At 42.3% G+C, this 18,412-nt stretch overlaps 3 protein-coding genes across 4 annotated transcripts; 2 read left to right on the top strand and 1 right to left on the bottom strand.

Moving 5' to 3' along the window:
• Positions 1-359: 359 nt before the first annotated feature.
• On the bottom strand, positions 360-7,755 carry zfand1 (zinc finger, AN1-type domain 1). 2 transcript variants are annotated; one of them, XM_084171904.1, is made up of 9 exons: positions 6,531-7,755; positions 6,112-6,231; positions 5,350-5,392; positions 5,128-5,167; positions 4,820-4,947; positions 4,202-4,293; positions 3,787-3,908; positions 1,094-1,249; positions 360-630 (listed from the first exon to the last, which is right to left on the bottom strand). In XM_084171904.1, the coding sequence occupies exons 2-9, from the start codon at positions 6,164-6,166 to the stop codon at positions 454-456; spliced, it is 813 nt and encodes a 270-aa protein (XP_084028030.1). In that variant the 5' UTR covers positions 6,167-6,231; positions 6,531-7,755; the 3' UTR covers positions 360-453. The 2 variants fall into 2 exon arrangements, with proteins under 2 accessions (XP_084028030.1, XP_084028031.1); XM_084171905.1 differs by lacking the exon at positions 6,531-7,755 and adding an exon at positions 3,440-3,491 and having other exon boundaries at positions 6,112-6,193.
• Positions 7,756-12,255: 4,500 nt separating this feature from the next.
• Positions 12,256-15,196, top strand: chmp4c (charged multivesicular body protein 4C). Its single transcript, XM_084142010.1, has 5 exons — positions 12,256-12,633; positions 13,004-13,181; positions 13,497-13,605; positions 13,798-13,924; positions 14,030-15,196. Exons 1-5 carry the CDS (start codon positions 12,405-12,407, stop codon positions 14,089-14,091), a joined length of 705 nt encoding a protein of 234 aa, XP_083998136.1. The 5' UTR covers positions 12,256-12,404; the 3' UTR covers positions 14,092-15,196.
• A 208-nt stretch (positions 15,197-15,404) lies between these two features.
• On the top strand, positions 15,405-18,114 carry gimap4 (GTPase IMAP family member 4). The gene is made up of 3 exons (XM_084185429.1): positions 15,405-15,522; positions 16,167-16,928; positions 17,414-18,114. The coding sequence occupies exons 1-3, from the start codon at positions 15,492-15,494 to the stop codon at positions 17,437-17,439; spliced, it is 819 nt and encodes a 272-aa protein (XP_084041555.1). The 5' UTR covers positions 15,405-15,491; the 3' UTR covers positions 17,440-18,114.
• Positions 18,115-18,412: the final 298 nt, after the last annotated feature.

Raw genomic sequence — 18,412 nt, 5'->3', positions numbered from 1 at the left:
GATCGTGGGTTCAAGTCCCACCTGGGTTGATTAGAATCTGCTTGTTTTTCATTGAGTATACCGTTAATCAATGGCACATTACTGTGGAGTACTTTGCACAGATCATTATCCCCATCCTTGACGTAACGTTGCTTGCTCACATTAATTTAAATGCATGTGGCTAGCTTTCATTACTGTCAATAGGAAATTCCTATTGGATCACAATAATAAGGCATAGGGAAATGTTTTACTATCACATGGGTCCTAGAGAACTGACATTTGGAACCCCTTTTCCAGATCATGACTACACTGCCACCACTGTACTTCACAAAATACAAATTTGTACATTGTATTTTGTAAGCAAATTAAGCACGTCAAGCTGTAAATCAAAGCTTTATTAGCGTAAATAAAAAAATATGTAGTATATTATTCCAATGACTCAAAATGATTTAGACAATCAGTGCTGTGTGCGAGTCAGGACTGTGAGACGTAGGTAGAGGTGTCCTCCAGGCCTGAGCAGTCGTTGTCCAGGTACTCTAGGATCACGTTGCCCCCATTGTAGAGGGGCAAGTCTGGGTGAGCCAGCAGGGAGAGAAGGGTGTCATCCATCTTGAGAGCTTCGCCCGTCTGGGGGTGGCACAGCCGCAGCTTCTACACGTCAACAACAACACCACAGGGGGAGGAAAAATTAGGTTTTTAGTAAGAGTTTTTAAAAGAGAGGTATCTTAGAGACAAGACAGACCAACACGAAAGTTTGCCATGCGAAGTAGATCACCTGCTGGGTGTCGACAAATGGTGGTGATTGAAAATGTAGAATCAAAGGGAAACAAACAGAAAATGGTGGCCGATGTTCTGTGGTCAGTGGCGATAGGATGGCCAGCCACTGTGCACTGCCGACGTTCGTGTTGGTATGTTTCGTCTCTAATATTTGTATAATGATAATGGTAGAATAGGTTTTTCTGCTTGGAGACAGCTTGTGGTAGCTTTGTTACCTTTGCTGTTAATACATTGTTCTAAGATGTTTTAAAAGAGAGGTTTCTATAATTTGTATGCCGACAGAGGTACAATAGGTTTGTCTGATTGGAACTTGCTGCTCGCGGCTGTTTTCTGTTACCTTAGCCGTTAGTACGTTGTTGTTGTTCTTGAGGCTGGCCAGTGAGGCAGCGTAGTCCACTACTTTCCCCACACTCCACTTGGAACAGAAAAACATGGGCAGGCTGGAGTCTTTGCCCTCTTTGGGAAGGAAGACACTGAAATAGATCCTCTCTGTCTGGAAAGCAAAGTTAGGGAGATGTAGACATGTATATCAAATAAAATGCAAAAGCCCATAAAAAAGACACTGATTCTTTATAGAATGATGACATACAGTATAAGTAGATGCTGTCGTTTACAACAGGGTTCCCAACCTTTTTACCATGACCCCCATTTTCAGTATCACTCCCTTTTTATTATTGTTTATTGACATAGCCTATATTAAACCAGCTTGAATTTGTTTAATGAGGGCCCTAAGAAAATGTTGTTTTGAAGCTCATTTCCTGAAATTCTACGTAGTTTAACAAGACTCATGACATCTTTTGGATAGGCTACTTAATAATAGATAACGAAAATGCATTCTAAACCCGATTTTCCCAAATGTTATTCCGCTACCAAATATGTTCTCAATTTAATTATACATATTATTTTACAGAAAGTGTCAATTGATAGCGACAGTCACATTGTATAAGATTACTTCCCAAGCAAATGTCTTTGACTCCTCAACTTTAGAAGGTCGTAGCGCAGCTTCTGAATATCATAGAGACAAACCAAAGATATTCCCATCAGAGTCAACTCTTCCTCTGGCATTTTACCGCTCCTCTCTAGCCTAAAGCATTGCAGAGATTTATGCATCATTTTAGATCGGTATAAACAACTGCAAATTGTAAACAAATATACAGTATCAGTCAAAAGTCTGGACACACCTACTCATTCCAGGGTTTTTCTTTATTTTTACTATTTTCTACATTGTAGAATAATAGTGAAGACATCAAAACTATGAAATAACACATATGGAATCATGTAGTAACCAAAAAAAAAGAGTTAAACAAATCAAAATATATTTTATATTTGAGATTCTTCAAAGTAGCCACCCTTTGCCTTGATGACAGCTTTGCACACTCTTGGCATTCTCTCAACCAGCTTCATGAGGTAGTCACCAGGAATGCATTTCAATTAACAGGTGTGCCTTCTTAAAAGTTAATTTGTGGAATGTATTTCCTTCTTAATGTGTTTGAGCCAATCAGTTGTGTTATGACAAGGTAGGGGGGGGGGGGGGGGTATACAGAAGAAGATAGCCCTATTTGGTAAAAAAATACCAATTCCATAATATGGCAAGAACAGCTCAAATAAGCAAAGAGAAACAACAGTCCATCATTACTTTAAGACATGAAGGTCAGTCAATACGGAAAACTTCAAGAACTTTGAATGTCTTTTCAAGTGCAGTCGCAATAACCATCAAGCGCTATGATGAAACTGGCTCTCATGAGGACCGCCACAGGAATAAAAGACCCAGAGTTACCTCTGCTGCAGAGGATAAGTTCATTAGAGTTACCAGCCTCAGAAATTGCAGCCCAAATAAATGCTTCACAGAGTTCAAGTAACAGACACATCTCAACATCAACTGTTCAGAGGAGACTGTGAATCAGGCCTTCATGGTCAAATTGCTGCAAAGAAACCACTACTAAAGGACACCAATAATAAGAAGAGACCTGCTTGGGCCAAGAAACATGAGCAATGGACATTAGACCGGTGGAAATCTGTCCTTTGGTCTGGAGTCCAAATTGGAGATGTTTGGTTCCAACCGCTGTGTCCTTGTGAGACGCGGTGTGGGTGAACAGATGATCTCTGCATGTGTATTTCCCACCGTAAAGCATGGAGGAGGTGGTGTTAAGGTGTAGGGGTGCTTTGCTGGTGACACTGTCTGTGATTTATTTAGAATTCAAGGCACACTTAACCAGCATGGCTACCACAGCATTCTGCAGCGATACGCCATCCCATCTGGTTTGGGCTTAGTGGGACTATAATTTGTTTTTCAACAGGAAAATGACCCAACACACCTCCAGGCTGTGTAAGGGCTATTTTACCAAGAAGGAGAGTGATGGAGTGCTGCATCAGATGACCGGCCTCCACAATCCCCCCCACCTCAACCCAATTGAGATGGTTTGGGATGAGTCGGACCGCAGTGTGAAGGAAAAGCAGCCAACAAGTGCTCAGCATATGTGGGAACTCCTTCAAGACCGTTGGAAAAGCATTCCAGGTGAAGCTGGTTGAGGGAATGCCAAGAGTGTGCAAAGCTGTCAAGGCAAATTAATATATGTTGATTTGTTTAACACTTTTTTGTTTACTACATTATTTCATTTGTGTTATTTCAAAGTTTTGATGTCTTCACTATACAATGTAAAAAATAGTAAAAATAAAGAAAAACCTGTGAATGAGTAGGTGTTTCCAAACTTTTGACTGGTAGTGTATATTCCCCCCTGCAAATCAAAGAAGTAGAAGTTGGGTTACTACCTCTTGACCCAACATAGTATGTGGCATTATATGTTATCACATCCCCACTTTAATAACACCTTCACAGTTCAAGTCCACACCCTCAGACACACTCTCTCAGTGGCTGAATCTCAAATTACACCCTATTCCCTAAATAGTGCACTACTTTTGAACAGAGCCCTTTGGGCCCTGGTCGAAAGTAGTCCACTATCTAGGGAATAGGTCAGACGCAATCACTCTGCATCTCGCTCCCCATCGCTCTTTATACCAGACTGGTAGTACCTGTGGCAGTCCCTTGTCTCCTGCAGCATGAAGCTTTAGTTTCATCAAAGCCACCTTGGCTGCTGTTGCAGCGTTCTTTGCTCCTTTGCGACCTTTCCTTGGAGGCAAAGCCTTCTTGGACTCTGTTCAGTCAAGAGGGTAGAACAACCCAACATTTGTGAACACCGTCCTCATGTGGACAGGCTAAAGAATTGCAGGGATAAGCATATCCTGTATGGCCATGGAGTTCATACAATTTATTTTGAGAAAGACTAAAGGAGGAGTCCCAAATGGCACCCTATTCCCTATATAGTGCACTACTTTTGACCACAGTCCTGTGAAAATAGGGAATAGGGTACCATTTGGGATAAACCCCAATAGACCCAGTAAAGGTTCATTCTTTGGTTTCTGATGAAAAGTTGTGACTGTGACTGACCTACAATCTTCTGCACCAGCTCTTGCGTGGCAGCCATGCGAGGCTTGGGCGTTTCCAGTTTCTCACACTTGTGGTCATCTTGGTGACGATGGCTGGAGAATAAAGACAATGGGGGTATGAGAGGAGCTTTGAACACACCCATCATCTACCTCTCTATCCTCTACTACAGGGGCTCTCAAAGTGGGTTCCGAGGTACTGCAGGGGGTCCACAGACAGATCTCATATATATATATATATATATATATATCTCATTTCATTTTTTTTTAAAGGAATATTTCAAAACAACATATTAAACTAATTTTGGCCAAGATGTCCCTGATAAATTTGCTATCACAAAAGGGTTCCCGGACCCAAAGTTTGAGAACCCCTGCTCTACTCCTCAACCAACACATCACCTAACACTGTAGTTTCAGTAGACCTGGACCCGTATTCATAAAGTGTCTCAGAATAGGAGTGCTGATCTAGGATCAGGTCACCCCTGTCCATACATTGTGAACTAAAAGGAAAAACAGATCATAGATCAGATCCTTCTGAGAAACTTTTTGAATATGGTGCCTGTTCTTGTTGGAGAGACCAGGGCAGACATGTCATCAAAGGGGGAAAAAACATGACACTTACGCCAAACAGAAATGTTTCTGACAGTGTGGACAAATGACTGGCAACAGTTCTTTCCCTTTGCACTCCTCAAATGTGCATGGGTAGCTCGTACTGCCACCAGACATCTGGACTGCTTTTTTAACGTCCACCTGAGAAAAACATTTTCAAATCATGACTGAATTCAAAATCATGAGAAAACTAGTTTGCCATTAAATCTCAACACTGAAGAAGCGTCCCACTTGGTCCCCTATTCCCTATATAGACCATTACTTTTGGGTCAAAATAGTAGGAAATAGGGTGCCATTTGGGACGCTGACAGAGTTTCTTACCACAGGACAAGCGTGCAAATCTCGACTTCTGTGTTCAAGGCTGGAAGGAAAGTAAAAAGACTTGTCTAGTAGTCAATCACATTCACACCCAAGAGCCATAGTGACTGAGTTTAGTTAAACACATATGCACAAGTCAGGCCGTCATTGTAAATAAGAATTTGTTCTTAATTGACTCGCCTGGATAAATAAAAGGTTAAGCAACAACAACACATTTGATCTTACCAGAAAACACCCCTGCAGGCATCACAAATGAATGGCAGAAAATCTAGAGAAGTTGGGATAGACAGAAGTAAAATACATTGACAACTTCAACATAATGTCAAAATCAAAGGCTCGCAGCAGTGATAGCAAAGATGGTGGATAAATGAATTTGCCCCACTCAGGATTTTAATTTTTTTAAGAAGTCAGTTCTGGTCTGCTTAACGGGATGGCTCTCCCAAATGCACCAATGCATTAGCAGCTGGGTCTGGTCTGCTTATTTCGCTGACATATATATATATATATATATACATATATATATATATATATATATATATATATATGAACCAGAAAAAATTAGGGAGCGGGTTTTCTTGCTTCCTCTTCCTTCTCTGGAGATGGCTAGCTAGCCACTGCTAGTTCTAGCTGCACTTGCTGACTCTTAAGGATTCCAAAGAGACTGCTGGCTATCTAGCTAACAAAGCTTATGTGCTTCTAGCTACTTCTACAGAGAAATAAGAGCTCGAGCTCAAGTAAATTGGCTACGCTTACAAATTGACTAAGTATTCTTAACTAGCTAGCAAGCAGCTAAATGTTGTCAACAGCTTGCAAGTTAGTTAGCCCTACAGTGGTTAGCATTATCATAGCCATGTAGCTAGTTAACCAGTTAGCAAGCTGTTAAAACAAACGGTAGCTACAAATACAATAACACAACATTTAACGTTAAGCAACATAGTTAATGCTGTCGATCACATAATTCTAGTTTTAAAAAATAATTAAGAAAACCTGTTTGATTGCAGGACTTGATGTTACAATGTTTCCCAATGTCTAGTTCAGCCATGATTCTTCTTCTTCTTCTTTGGTATAATGGCGTTCGTAACAATTATATGTGCATTCTGCCACCTACTGTATAGGTGGATAATAAGGATCCAAAAAGGAAAAAAATTAATACAAACAATCCCATACAAACTATCAGGTAACGAAATGTTAATTAAACTAAAATCAGCCTGCTTTTCTGTTTTAATCAGGTCGCTACACAAAAAAACAAACATTGTTAGTCATTTAGCAGACGCTCTTATCCAGAGCGACTTACAGTTAGTGCATTCATACTAGCCCCCGTGGGAATCGAACCCACAACCCTGGCGTTGCAAACGCCATGCTCTACCACATGAGCTACATCCCTGCCGGCCATTCCCTTCCCCTACCCTGGACGATGCTGGGCCAATTGTGCGCCGCCCCATGGGTCTCCCGGTCACCCGGTCGCGGCCGGCTACGACAGAGCCTGGCTCAGAAGGATCCTGTGATGGCGAAACATTTCCTGGCGACAGTAGTCCTTGCAGTGCTTCTGCCGTGAAGTCTTGGAGGCCCAAAAACGTATCGGCCGCAGATATGATGTCCAGCTTCTTGGACTTCTCATGATGATGATGACGATTCTTCTTCTTCTGTGGGTTTTATGGCGGACTACATCCAAAAGTTGTATTGCAGCCACCAACTGGACGGTATGAAACCAAAAATACAATTAAAATAAATCCATACTTAACAGTGATTCTAACAATCCACCCTAATAAAAATAGTACATTGCCAAAACAAACAAAACTCCCACTTCTTCCTTTTAGTTCTCCATATCTCCCTTCTCATGCTCTAGGACCTGAGAAGGTGGTACGGCTTTTGCTAATATTCCATGTAACTCCTTTGCTGTGAAATCTTTCAACCCCAGGAACCGCTCCGCTACAATCACAATGATTTAAATCTTCTTAGATCTTTTCTCCACCTTGGAGAAAGGCCACAAAGTCCACCTTTTTAACCTTTAAAATGTCAGGATCATCTTGGTGTAAGACATCAACCCCTGCTGCCTGCAGTGAAGGCCTATCCACTACCAAATCAATTCACATTTTATTTGTCACATACACGTGTTTAGCAGATGTTATTGCGGGTGTAGTGAAATGCTTGTGCTTCTAGCTCCGACAGTGCAGTAATATCTAACAATTTCACAACATATACCCAATACACACAAATCTAAGTAAGGAATGGAATTTAAGAATATATACATATATGGACAAGCAATGACAGAGCGGCATGGACTAAGAAACAGTAGAACATAATAGAATACAGCATATACATATGAGATGAGTAATGCAAGATATGTCAACATTATTAAAGTGACTTGTGTTCCATTTCTTAATGTGGCCAGTGATTTCAATAGGCAGCAGCAGCCTCTAATGTGCTACTGATGGCTATTTAACTGTCTGATGGCCTTGAGAGTGAAGCTGTTTTTCATTCTCTCGGTCCCATGGACTCTTCTGGTGCAACATTCAAACCCTCAACCCTTTTCACAGCTTCTGCATATGAAATGCTCTGTACAACCCTGACTTTGGCCACCTCGTTCTCTTTTACCCTTGTGGGGCATTCATAAGACGTGGCTTCATGATTCCCACCGCAATTACAACATTTTCTTCAATTTTATAACACATAATATGATATTTCCCACATCTTGTACATCCTGGCTTCTCCCTTCTGCAAACACTTCCTACATGACCAAAAGCTTTACAATGTTCACACTGCATTGTTCTTGGGATAAATGCTGCAACTCTGTAGTTAATATACCCTAACCGCACTTAATTAGGGAGAGACTATTTCAAAAAACAAAAGAACATACAAACTCTTCAATTTTTCCACATTAACCACTCGATTCATCCGACGTGCTTCAATCACTCCAGGAATATGTTTTATCTCTTCCAAATCAACTTCCCACGAAACGCCAGATATAACCGCCTTAAAGGGTGCCCTGTTCCGAAGCGACACACACAACACTTCAAACTTATCAAATCGATTAAGACAACGCACGTTCCTTCTGATCCGCAGAATTACAAAAAATCAAAACAAGCCCGCCTCTCGTGATCCTCACATCCTTCACTTTACCCAGCACTCTCTCCACCAGTTTGGATAACTCAAATGGTTTATTCAAGCTTGGTACTCTGCTCAGCTGTTCCTTATTAACAAACCGTACTCCTACTAGATACAAAGGGTTATTCTCATCAATGTACCCTACTTTGTTTGCTCCGTTTTCCATTAGTTTGAACAATACTCAAATTCTCCTTGATTATACCGGTATTCTATCCCCACTTCATCATCCGCTTCCGCCATCTTCCGTGAATCTATTTCGTCTTCTTCTTCGTCTTCAGTGGGGTTTATCAGCGGTTGGCATCCAACGTTATGGTGCATTACCGCCACCTACTGTACTGGAGTGTGGGCCAGAGACAGGGAGAAACTAAATCCTACCTGCCAGCCCCGTTGCTCTTAAAAAATATAACAAAATATTTGAGACTATATCTAATGACGTTCTACTCAATATTCTCTTTAAACTAATTTCCTGTATCCCCTTCTCCCTCATACTAGATCTCACCCTCTCTCTTTCCCCCTGATACTGCCCACACTGTAGCAATACATGCTCCACGGTCTCTGTTTCCTGACAAGAATCACACTTTCCTGTTGGATGCTTTCCTATCACATTTAATGTCTTATTCAACTGGCTGTGTCCCAACCTTAATTTTGTAAAAATAGCCTCCTCTCTTCTGTCCCTTTCTGCCGTCCTCCCCTCCCCGACTTTCCTTTGTACTTGAAATAAATGCCTTCCCTTATTATCTCTATTCCACTGCTCCTGCCATCTCTGCACCATCACTGTATATATCAGTCTTTTTGCCTCTGCCTTGCTCATTGAAACTTCAACATCAACATCCCCACTACTAAGTGCTTGTTTAGCCTGTTCATCTACTGCCTCGTTCCCCTCCACCCCACACATGGGCTGGGATCCAAGTAAATATGATCTGTATACCCATCTGTTTAACCTTGCCATGGGTTTGTAGCACCTCATAAAGCAAGTATTGTCTGCTACGTGAGCTAAAGGAACTGGAGACTCATTAACACCGCACATGAATCAGAGCAAATAACTACTCTGTCTTGTTTGACTTCCTCCACCCACTGCAAGGCCAACAGTATGGCCATCAGCTCCGCCGTATATATAGCCAGATGATCTGTAATACGTTTCCTGACTTCCACCCCACATTCCTGCTTTACAAATGCTGACCCAGGACTAAACTCCCTTCCATACAGTCCCATCTCCTTTGCCTGGTTATTACTCACCCACCCAAAGCTTGTGTTCCGTCTTCGCTCATGTTCCCAGCATGCCTGTAAAATCACTTTCGCAGGATGAGACACCCCATGTCCTTGTAGGTTGACCCAATAATTCATTGCCAGCTGCTGTCTCCTAATCTGCAATGGCATATCACCCATCTCCACCTGTAATGCAGCCACAATTTACATCCTCCCTCCTATCCAGCACTCCAGGATGCTCCTCTCTCGTGTTTTTTTATTTTATTTTTATTTCACCTATATTTAACCAGGTAAGCCAGTTGAGAACAAGTTCTCATTTACAACTGCGACCTGGCCAAGATAAAGCAAAGCAGTGCGATAAAAACAACACAGAGTTACATATGGGGTAAAAAACATAAAGTCAAAAATACAACAGAAAATATATATACAGTGTGTGCAAATGTAGCAAGTTATGGAGGTAAGGCAATAAATAGGCTATAGTGCAAAATAATTACAATAGTATTAACACTGGAATGCTAGATGTGCAAGAGATTATGTGCAAATAGAGATACTGGGGTGCAAAAGAGCGAAATAAATAACAATATAGGGATGAGGTAGTTGGGTGGGCTAATTTCAGATGGGCTGTGTACAGGTGCAGTGATCGGTAAGGTGCTCTGACAACTGATGCTTAAAGTTAGTGAGGGAGATAAGAGTCTCCAGCTTCAGAGATTTTTGCAATTCGTTCCAGTCATTGGCAGCAGAGAACTGGAAGGAATGGCGGCCAAAGGAGGTGTTGGCTTTGGGAATGACCAGTGAGATATACCTGCTGGAGCGCAGACTACGGGTGGGTGCTGCTATGGTGACCAATGAGCTAAGATAAGGCGGGGATTTGCCTAGCAGTGATTTATAGATGGCCTGGAGCCAGTGGGTTTGACGACGAACATGTAGTGAGGACCAGCCAACAAGAGCGTACAGGCCACAGTGGTGGGTAGCGTATGGGGCTTTGGAGACAAAACGGATGGCACTGTGATAGACTACATCCAATTTGCTGAGTAGAGTGTTGGAGGCTATTTTGTAAATGACATCGCCGAAGTCAAGGATCGGTAGGATAATCAGTTTTACGAGGGCATGTTTGGCAGCATGAGTGAAGGAGGCTTTGTTGCGAAATAGGAAGCCGATTCTAGATTTAACTTTGGATTGGAGATTCTTTATGTGAGTCTGGAAGGAGAGTTTACAGTCTAACCAGACACCTAGGTATTTGTAGTTGTCCACATACTCTAGGTCAGACCCGTCAAGAGTGGTGATTCTAGTCGGGTGGGCGGGTGCCAGCAGCGTTCGATTGAAAAGCATGCATTTAGTTTTACTAGTGTTTAAGAGCAGTTGGAGGCTACTGAAGGAGTGTTGTATGGCATTGAAGCTCGTTTGGAGGTTTGGAGGTTTGTTAACACAGTGTCTCCTCTGCACCCTCTGACAGATTTGCGGAGCTATGCACTTGGACAAATGCTTTGGCCATCATCTCTGCTTTCTCCTCATCTGTTACTGCCACATCCTCCCCACTCGTCAACACTGGATAATCCCACTCTCTTCTGACCCCACTCATCCTCTTAATCATCCCCCACACTTCTCCCACAGGTGTCGCCCTTCCAATGGTGTCACAGAACCGATGCAAACATGACCTCTTTGCCTGATGGATAGTTCTCCTCACCATGGCCTGGGCCTGCTTATACTGAATCAGATGTTGGAAATTATGCGTCCTTTTCAGTACTCTAAATGCCCTGTTCCTACTCCTCACCATTGCCCCACATTCCTCCGTCCACCATGGGACTGCTTTCCTCCTCCTCCTCCTCCCTGAACTCTTAGGTATAGCCTCAGTAGCTGCCCCCACTAACGCTGTTCTCACCCAGTTATTCATACTATCCACATCCCCTCTCATATCCTCATGATTCTTCTGGCGTCAACATCAACTTTTCAACTTTCACCACAGATGTAACAATGAGACAGACATTTCACCGGATGTATAAATGTGAAGCATCCGGTTGGTATTGCCGCTCACTAACAAATATGGTGGTGATAGGAAGTTCTGTGCCAGGCGGTAGGAGAAGATGGAGCGAGATGGTTTTGGCCGACATTCTGCTAATTTTCTCATCGATGAAACATTTGATCTCAATATAGTTTTCTGTTTCCCAAACTATAAATCTGTTACGAACAGAGTGGACAAAGATTTGTGGAATTCACCCTTTGCCAAAGTTTCAAAAAAATTGCGTTGTTTGGAAGGAGTGCAAGGGCGAATTGAGTTATTGCACACGCGCACATGACAGAGTGGGCGTTCCCTAACGGAAATATGCAAATATATACTAGAACGCGCCAATAGGCTCTCGCTAGCTCATGCTTGGCTCTGCCCACCTCCTTGCTTGTTCTGCCCACTATGATAATGCTCCCATTGGAAACAACAGGCTGTGGTCTATCTTTGGTTACTTATAAAATATATTTGATTTGACCCGGCAACGGACTGAATATAAATCAATCTCTGTCCATGATAAATTGATACGTTGTACTAACTAGTAATGATACATTTATGAGTGATACATTGTAAAAGGCCTACATTGTAGGTGAATTATTCCACTGTAAATTAATGATTATTGTGTTGATTATCTTGACATGCAATAATTAGATACATTTCCTATAGCCTAACCTTTATATTCAATCTTTTCTCATAGGGGCCTAGTTATTGATCTTACATTTTTTTTTTCTTCATAATAGCTAGGGCCTAGCCCTAGGCTATTGTGTAATTCATTATAAAAGCCTATTGCCAGCCACATGTGTCACATTTCAGGAAGCGTCACTCAGGTGTGTGGGATTGGCTGGCTGTTTTTGAATTGAAGCTGTCGGACTTGAATTGCAACCTGCACCTGGCGCCACTTTCTCCAGAGAAGTTGATCTAACGAGCTACATTTGAAAAGAATCTTTAACTGAATACAAAAAGTGACAAAATGTCCAAATTGTTCAAGGGAAGCTCAAGTTCGATCTCTTCAAGCCACTATCCAAGCTCTTCGAGATCGAAACATGGCCATCGCTCGCGGACAGGCCCTACCCCGCAGGACGCCATTCACAAACTTCGAGAAACAGAGGCGATGCTGGCGAAAAAACAAGACTTCTTGGAAAAGAAAATTGAACAAGAAATTATGATAGCAAAGAAGAATGGCCTCAAGAATAAACGTGGTATGTATTGTTGTGATATTGTCACGTTTGCATGATTTGGTTGGTCCATGTTGAATCACCTGAACCTAAATAATCTGTATCAATAGGAGACCGTCTTCTCAGGTGAAGTATCTTGTTCTTTTGTCAATACAGGGAACACCTAGAAACAGACAATAGTTTTGTCAGGGCTGCTTGCAGCCCAATCTTCTGTCATTAGGCTATCAGCTACTTTCTTTAATGACTCCTACCTAGGTCATACTAATTTGTGTCCATCTGTACCCCTTCTGCCATTGCTTTTTTTTCTTCACTACTAAAGATGCAGATGGCACTTCTATATGCTATTTAATAATCATCATAACCATATCCCCCCCCTGTACCTCTGTACCACCAGTGGCCCTCCAGGCACTGAAGAGGAAGAAGCGCTTTGAGCAGCAGCTCACACAGATTGACGGGACCCTCTCCACCATTGAGTTCCAAAGAGAGGCATTGGAGAATGCCAACACCAACACTGAGGTCCTGAAGACCATGGGCTACGCTGCCAAGGCCATCAAGGGGGTCCACCAGAACATGTGAGTGAATAAGGATAATAACCATTAAACAGTGGGTTTGCACCCCAAATGGCACCCTATTCCCTATTTGGTGCACTACTTTTGACCTTGGTCAAAAGTAGTGCACCAAATAGGGAATAGGGTGCCATTTGGGATGTAGCCATCAAACACTGGCCTTTCTCAAGATTGACTTTATTGCCAATTATATGCTCATAATTCTATTTCAACCTGAGTTTCAAAGTTATATCAGAAACAAAGAGGATCATATCTAACTAGGCCTACTGATGGACCTACTACTATTATACTATTCCTAAATCCTCTCTGTTTTCCTCCCAGGGATCTGGATAAGATTGAATCTCTGATGCAGGACATCACTGAGTCTCAGGAAGTTGCCCAGGAGATCTGTGATGCTATCTCCCGACCTTTCGGAGATTCATTTGATGAGGTAACCTATTTACTGCTCACCATTTCTCAAAAAATGCATCTTATTTCATCCTCTTAGCCTATTCACTTTGCCCAGTGGAGGATTGATTGATTTAGCTGCTTTATAGGCTACTTAGGTTTTGTGACTTCCTGATTGCCAAACATGTACAATACTGCATGCATCTCAATGGCTCACATTTGGATTATCCTGCAGGATGAGCTGTTGGCAGAGCTGGCAGAGTTGGAACAGGAGGAGCTGGAGGAGAGCATGAAGAACATGGGCAGAGTGCCCAGTGTGCCCGCCTCCAAACTGCCCTCATCTCGACCCAGCGAGCGCACCCGTAAGTACAGGACAAGGGCCTGCAGAATAATAAACTAGTTGAAGTGTATGCTAGTTTTTATAATACAGTCAGTGTTAAACCAATTTTCACCCTCCTGCTTTACAGCTTCCAAGAAGAGGGTAGAGGATCATGACGAAATGCAGATGCTGGCAGCCTGGGCAATGTAACTGTAACACACACATGCACACACACACACACACCAGACTCTAAAGGTACGAAGGTTCATTTGAATGTTTATCTTTTTGTTCTAATAATAATAGGGAAGAGCCAGTGATGTCGATTTTGTTGGATTGTTTGTTGTTATGTGTCTTGTACAAATCTGAAATATGGAAGTGTAGTATTGGAATGTGAGCTCTATGACTAGGTGATTTTATTACTGCTATATTGCACACTTTTCTGTCAATGAAGGATACAGTCGCTAGTGAAAGTCTACACACCCCTCTTCACATTTTGCTGCCTTAAAATTAAAGGGATAGTTCACCCACTGAAAACAGTGCCAGGGAAACTAAACCAAAGCATGGATTGCTGTCATTGTGGTAGACGCATCATGTTATGGGAATGCTTGTTACCGGCAGAGACTGGGAAGTTTGTCAAGACCAAAAGGAATATGAAAGGAAATAAAAAGTTAGAGGAAAACCTGCCACAGGCATCTGAATACCTAACCCTGGTATAGTTTTATTTTTCAGCGGGACAATTTCACAAATGTTGACGCCAAAGACGGACCAGAATGGCTTTCCAATAGGTGTTAAGTGTTCCTGAATGGTCCAGTCTTAGACCTGAGTTAAATCTGCTTGAAAATCAGTCAGGGTTTGAATATTGCTGTCCATCAATGACTCCCAACCAAATTTACTGAGCTTGAGCAATTTTGACAAAAAAATGTATAATTGTTGCCCTAAGATAAATTACAGCTGTGAATCATTATAAATAAGATTTTACCAATGTTTAACTCTGTGGTGTGAAGACATACACAATCAACACATCTTTGTTACATTTTTTATTAATGTGGAAAATGTTCTATAATTTTTCTTTCACTTTTAAAATGTGAAGACTGCAACTGGTGGGTAGACTTTCAATAGGCACTGTACTGTATGTCCCTTAAAAGGTGCTGGGTTAGAAAAATAGATAAGTGTTAGTGAATTATACTAAAGAATATGAGTGAAGCACTATTCTATGAATGTTACTTTTTGAGTTGGAGTTACAGAAATATCGTTTTTGTAAATATGAAGGATTTTGAAGATTTTAACAAAATAAAATTACCCCAAATTATTTGTCATTTTCAGGAAGTTGTGTTTTTTTTTACTGCATCGTGCTCCAGTAATGTGACCACTGTCCAATGGGAGTATTATGGTAATGACAATAGTTGGTGAAATACCTACCAGTAAACTATAATCGAGGTTGGCTGCACTGTCCGCAGGAGGTTCCAAGGGGGCACCATAACACAAGTTTCACGCACACATGACCTGCTAAAATATTTATATATAGTCCCGCGCCGTCTGTCAACCAAGCAGGAAATCCTTCTCCAGCGGATTAATTGCGGAATACAATTTCAGAATAACGAAACACCGGCATGGAATCAGAGAAACCAGTGCAATCAACAGGTGGGTCTCCAAAAATATACGGTTTCTCAAGTCAATCGATACAACTAATCGAACAAAACCTTTTTAAAAAAGCGGTTATCGATAGTTCACGGAATGCTAACAGCTAGCTAGGTTAGCCAGTTTAACTCTGACCCGAATGTGACACGTTTCACTTTATACTTTACTGCCCCAGGCCCGGTCGCTATGTCAAATGTTAGAATAACTTGGTTGATACATAGCAAGACTCCTGTTTCAACCATAAATTGCCACACAGGAGATGATCAACGGGCTGGATTTTTTTGTTGGCACGGACTAACGAATGCAAGTCATTCGTTAGTCAATCTGCTATAGACATCAATGCACATGGGTAGGGCAGGCTAAATGACTTGGTTCTAAACTGTCTTTATTACATTTTCTATAAGGGATTTGAATTTGATACAAATTATTATGCATCACTAACTAACTAAAGAATCATAGCTGCGGGAAAAGGGGTGCCGAAGGTGGTGCTGCACCCCCTGATAAATAAATAAAAACCACAAAATTAGTGAACTAGTCTTTATTACTCCTGTATTAGTGTATACTCCTCAGGTGTGTGTTAAATAAACTGCTGAAACAGTATTAGCTAAAAAGTACTTGCTAATGACTTGTGATATTTGTACCCTCAGGAGAGGATGTGCCTGACCCAGAGGAGGAGGAGAAGAGGCTTGCGGCAGCAACCCGGGAAGCCAACCGTCTATCTGAGCTGCGGCTGGTGCTGTTGGGCTGGAGGTGGCCTGGGAAGAGCCTCACAGGCAACACCATCCTGGGCCGCGAGGAGTTCCGCCTAGAGCGGGCAGCCGAGTTCTGCGTCAAGCGTCAGACTGAGGTGGAGGGGCGCCAGGTGACAGTGATAGATACGCCGGGCTGGTTCTCGGCCCAGACCACGCCGCCCCTCTATCAGCAGGAGATGGTACGGGGAGCCTCCATGTGTGGGCCCCCTGGCCCCCACGCCTTCCTACTGGTCATCCCCGTGGGCATGTTTACCGAGGTGGACCGGGCCCGCATCGAGGAGCACCTGGCCCTGTTTGGGGAGCGTGTGTGGAGGCATACTATCCTAGTGTTCACTTGGGCTGAGGTGCTGAGGAACATGTCCATCGAGAGACACATCAAGCGGGAGGGGAAGGATCTGCAGTGGGTGCTGGAAAAGTGCAAGAGGAGGTACTTTGTCATCAATAACTGCATATTTGGGGAGCACCCCCAACTGAGGCGGCTCATGGAGAAGATAGAGAAGGTGGTAGCGGAGGAGGGCATCTATAACCCAGAGGAGGTGGAGGAGAAGGAGAAGAAACATTTGGACCAAAACCAAACCCAGAACCGGCAGCTTGGGGCAAGGCCCAAAGTGAACTCTGCCGTAGGATCGGCCAAACTGGACGTGGACCCACCACACAGTGAGTGGCAGCTTTACTGACAACTCAGACATAGTCTGGTACCAGGAAACAGCAGTCTCATAGGCTAAAGCTCAGACTGGGTGAAATGTATAATCTTTGCTCTTCACTCCAAAACATGTGAACTTGCATTACAGTTGTATTATTCCACTTACGGTAACTGTATTTGAATTACTCATGTAGTAGTCATGTACCAAATAGTGTGGAATTAGTTTCACTACCTCGCCCCTCAACCCCTTTTAAAATTTCTTCCTTCAGTTTCTAATTTTTTCTATGCTAACCATAACTATTCTCTCCTGTCTGCTTGCGTGGGATCAGAAAATAATCCATGAGGATTGTCCAGGACACGGCAATATTCCTCTCCAGTAATATCAATACTGCCATTAACTAGCCTAGATAGTTTCAAAAAGACATGACAATGATGGTTATTCCAATTATATTACATATAGATATGTACTAATCCATATATGTTATGTGTCCATTTTCAGATTCAGTGGATGGACTGACTGACTAAAGGAGAGATGGTGACCCACCACAGTACTCATTTAAGAGCTGCTGGATCTACAGCCATACATCACCCCAACCTCAAGGCCTGTATTCATAAATTGATCTATAATCAGTTTGCCTTTTAGATCATAAGGAATGAGACCGATGAGGGGGACCCTAATCCTAGATCAGCACTCCTACTCTGAGACAATTTATGAATACAGGCCAGATTATTTTAGAGTTTTAAGATTGAACAATTATTTATATCAGTGTGAGAGATATTATCTGTTACTGGATGTAGGCTAACATTATGCTGTTCTGGCTGTTCGAGACTGTTACCTCCCACCTATGACAGTTCTGATGAAATATATCTATTTGAGGATTTGATTTTAACTGATTTGATTTGCACATGAAATGTAAAAAGAAATATGACCAAGAACAAGAAACCAATCACAGACATTCATACAGGGCGATGAAAGAAACCCTAAATGACTTCAGATGGCCAATGTGTACTAGTAGAGGCCCTCTATCTACCCTTTGCTCCATGAAAGGAGGATGATGGGAAAACTACTGTAGGAGACAAGTCTCTCTGAGGCTGGGACAGAGACAGGGAAGTCCCTATGATACTTCTTAACCAAATATTTACAGCACATACTAGACAGCAGGGCTCTACAGAGCAACCATTTTACTCTCATATGCGCATGTGTGTGAACTGATCAAGTATGAGCACATGTGCAACTTGTGATTTATAGGCCAAAAAAATAGCTGCTGTAGCCATTTTGAAAGTATTTGTTTGTTTTGTTTCATAGAGGTAGCTAATCACACAAAGAACTACGAATCCCATATAGCTATCCCACCTTGAGCAGCAACAGTGCCTGGGGGGGCTGTACGCACTGAGGGAAGTGCTGAACGATACATTTTTAAGAAGCGCACTGGTATAAAAGTTTGTCGAATTTACCTGAAAGTCTACTAAAGTGTGACTTTGCCCTCGTGTTTCTTGG

This window comes from Coregonus lavaretus (assembly GCF_964263955.1).
Source record: "Coregonus lavaretus genome assembly, chromosome: 2".
NCBI lineage: Eukaryota > Metazoa > Chordata > Actinopteri > Salmoniformes > Salmonidae > Coregonus > Coregonus lavaretus.
Note: the sequence above shows the minus strand (reverse complement) of the source record. Positions and strands in the feature narration are given on the sequence as shown.